Genomic DNA, 2,500 nt, shown 5'->3' on the forward strand with positions numbered 1-2,500 from the left:
TCTAATAAGCCCGGTGGTTTCTTGGGGTCTCCTCACAATTATGATTTATCGTAATATCTATCCTTTTTCTTTATAAATTGATGACTTTATAATTATTATTATTATTGAGTATCTATGTAATAATAATTATTAACAGTGTGGCAAGTAAACATTCATTCATTCATTTTTTAAGAAGTTCCTTTGTCTACTTCAGCCAGTGGAGTTACTGCACAAGTCGTTTGAAGAGTTTGTCGAAGAATTCAAGTCTTTGTATGACACTGACTTCTCCCATCAAGCTGTATGTGAAGTCTTTAGTGAACAGGAACGTCAGAGGCTAAGTAAGTAAATACATTGATTATACATGCATTGACATTACAAAACTGTACAAGTAATAGTGGAGAGCCACGCGCGCGGAACTCCATAGCTAAGAAAATATGGTAACCCATCGATGCCAGAAATTTTGGTTTTATAGCCATGACGTCATCGACCGTCCGTACGTACGTACGTAATACCTCCACCCTTCCATGTACATGTACATATGCCAATGTGACCAGTATCATGCTAGTTTACAGCATACATCTTTCATATTGGACATCCATGTTTTGATCAATTGACACCTGTCAAAAAAAGGTATCCGCTGACCAGTATCACTTGACCATATTGCGAGCGCTAGCTTAGAGCTCACCGAGGTCAGCTGTCTTTTTTAAGTTGACCACTGACCAGGACTGGTTTTCGATTGGATTGCGGGCTCAACCCAGGTTAACTCACCTAAGCATAAGCAAGGCTTCATATTTCGCACGCTTTCTGTGGCTCGACGCGGCTACACGTCCATACTACGTCAAGTATAGTTCTTACACAGTCAAAGCTTTTCGTGTTCAGGTGGAAAACAGTTTGGAAAATGTTTTCTTTCTGCATTTTTTGCTGGTTTTAATCCAGTTTGACATATCATGATAGCTGTGGTCCACACTGTCAGCTATGCAGTTATTCAAGTCAAGCATCGGAGGGATATAAATTGAGTGTATATATTTAATTTGTTTAGAGCTGAGTTAAACTCTGCTTAGAGGTGGTTTTTTCTCTGTATTGCAATTTTAAAAATGGCATATCTTTCGAAGCTCTGATAAGGTTACATGATGCCTGGAGGACCTATGACTAGAACAGAAACAAAAGGACAACGAAAAAGAACGACATCGACAAAACAGAATACCAGTAATAGCTCATACTTAGTTGAAGAAGTTACTCCACAAATTCTTTCCTTGAGACACTAAACTGTTTGTTATTTTTACGGATGCGTTATTTAAAGTGGAATGGGGATGCGTATTTTTAAAACGTGGTTTAATCGGTTTTTCCTTTGTTCAGGAATGAAAATCGAATTTTTATTGTCAACTGGAATTAAATAACAATTATCTGTACTCTTTTGGACATAAAGAAATAGTTGATTTGTTTGTTTGTTTTGCTCTAAAATGCGAGCGAACAAGTGTTTTTTGTGGTGCACACCATGTCAGCGGGTCGTATGAGTGTAAGAGTGGAAGTCCGTGGTGGCAAATTTATTAGGCCTGCAGCGCGTGCATAACTCACGAACATAAACAGATCTCTTGGAAGCGTGCTTGAGTTTCAACAAAATGAGCCCCAAAATCGGCAAGAATTTGTGACGCTGATAAATAGTAAAGCAGCTGCTATTTCCAAAACCATGGAATTACCTGGTGATAAATAAGTTTGCGTCTAGGAGAGTAAATTTTTGACTTTGCAGAGTTACAATGGTCAACCTAAAGAGCTGGGCGATTGTGATCTTTGTGTTGAATTCGCACATTTCTTGTCAATCTTTAAAACACTTGAAAGAAAAAAAATCAAACTAACAAAAACAAAAACCCGATGTCTTGGCATCATTTTGACGCAGAAGCATCCTTTGTTTCGCGAGTAACCATGCCAGGTAACTTGATCACGGCGCCCCCGCTGAATTCGATGCCACTTTCGATTTTGCGATTTACTTGTGCAGCCAAAACTACAATCGAAAAATTGAACGTAGCAAAAATCTCCCGAAAGATTTTTCGCTGATGGTAACCTTTTATATTTCTGTTTAACATTTAAGTTATTTTCATGTCGTAAATTTTGTTGCTGATGGCAAAATAAGACATCTACCATGGCACTATAATGATATACGGCACAAAAACAATATCGTGAACTATTTGAGCTACATATTACGCAAGGATAACTTGAATCTCCTGGAAGACAAAACGCAGCTCAGTTGACAATAATACAGCGCTGTGGTACTGCACTACCACACGTACGCAATGCGTACCTATTTTTTAATCTGTTTTCCAAACTGGTTTTCGTTTTGTCTTGACATTGATCAACAAGAAAATTTTGCCCTTATATTATAAACACGTATATAATGGCAATGAGTTCTCGTAAAATTAGGGAGAAATCTCAGTAGCTTGTGTTTTCAGAAGTTTGTTTAAAGCACCTAAACGTTATTTAAGTGTTGGAGCGGATCTTGTTTGAAGTGCATCCTTTCTTGGTTGCA

The 2,500-nt window shown here is 37.9% G+C and overlaps 1 protein-coding gene across 5 annotated transcripts in view; it reads left to right on the forward strand.

Annotated features, from left to right (window-relative positions):
• The window catches only part of LOC138056034 (coiled-coil domain-containing protein 177-like), an 85,328-nt gene that overhangs the window by 17,267 nt on the left and 65,561 nt on the right, over window positions 1–2,500 (forward strand). For all 5 annotated transcript variants that reach the window (XM_068901903.1, XM_068901937.1, XM_068901980.1 and 2 more), the window contains one exon: window positions 194–317. In XM_068901903.1, coding sequence (XP_068758004.1) covers window positions 194–317 — 124 coding nt within the window. The remainder of the gene's footprint in view (window positions 1–193; window positions 318–2,500) is intronic.

This window comes from Montipora capricornis, chromosome 1 (genome assembly GCF_036669925.1).
Source record: "Montipora capricornis isolate CH-2021 chromosome 1, ASM3666992v2, whole genome shotgun sequence".
Lineage (NCBI taxonomy): Eukaryota > Metazoa > Cnidaria > Anthozoa > Scleractinia > Acroporidae > Montipora > Montipora capricornis.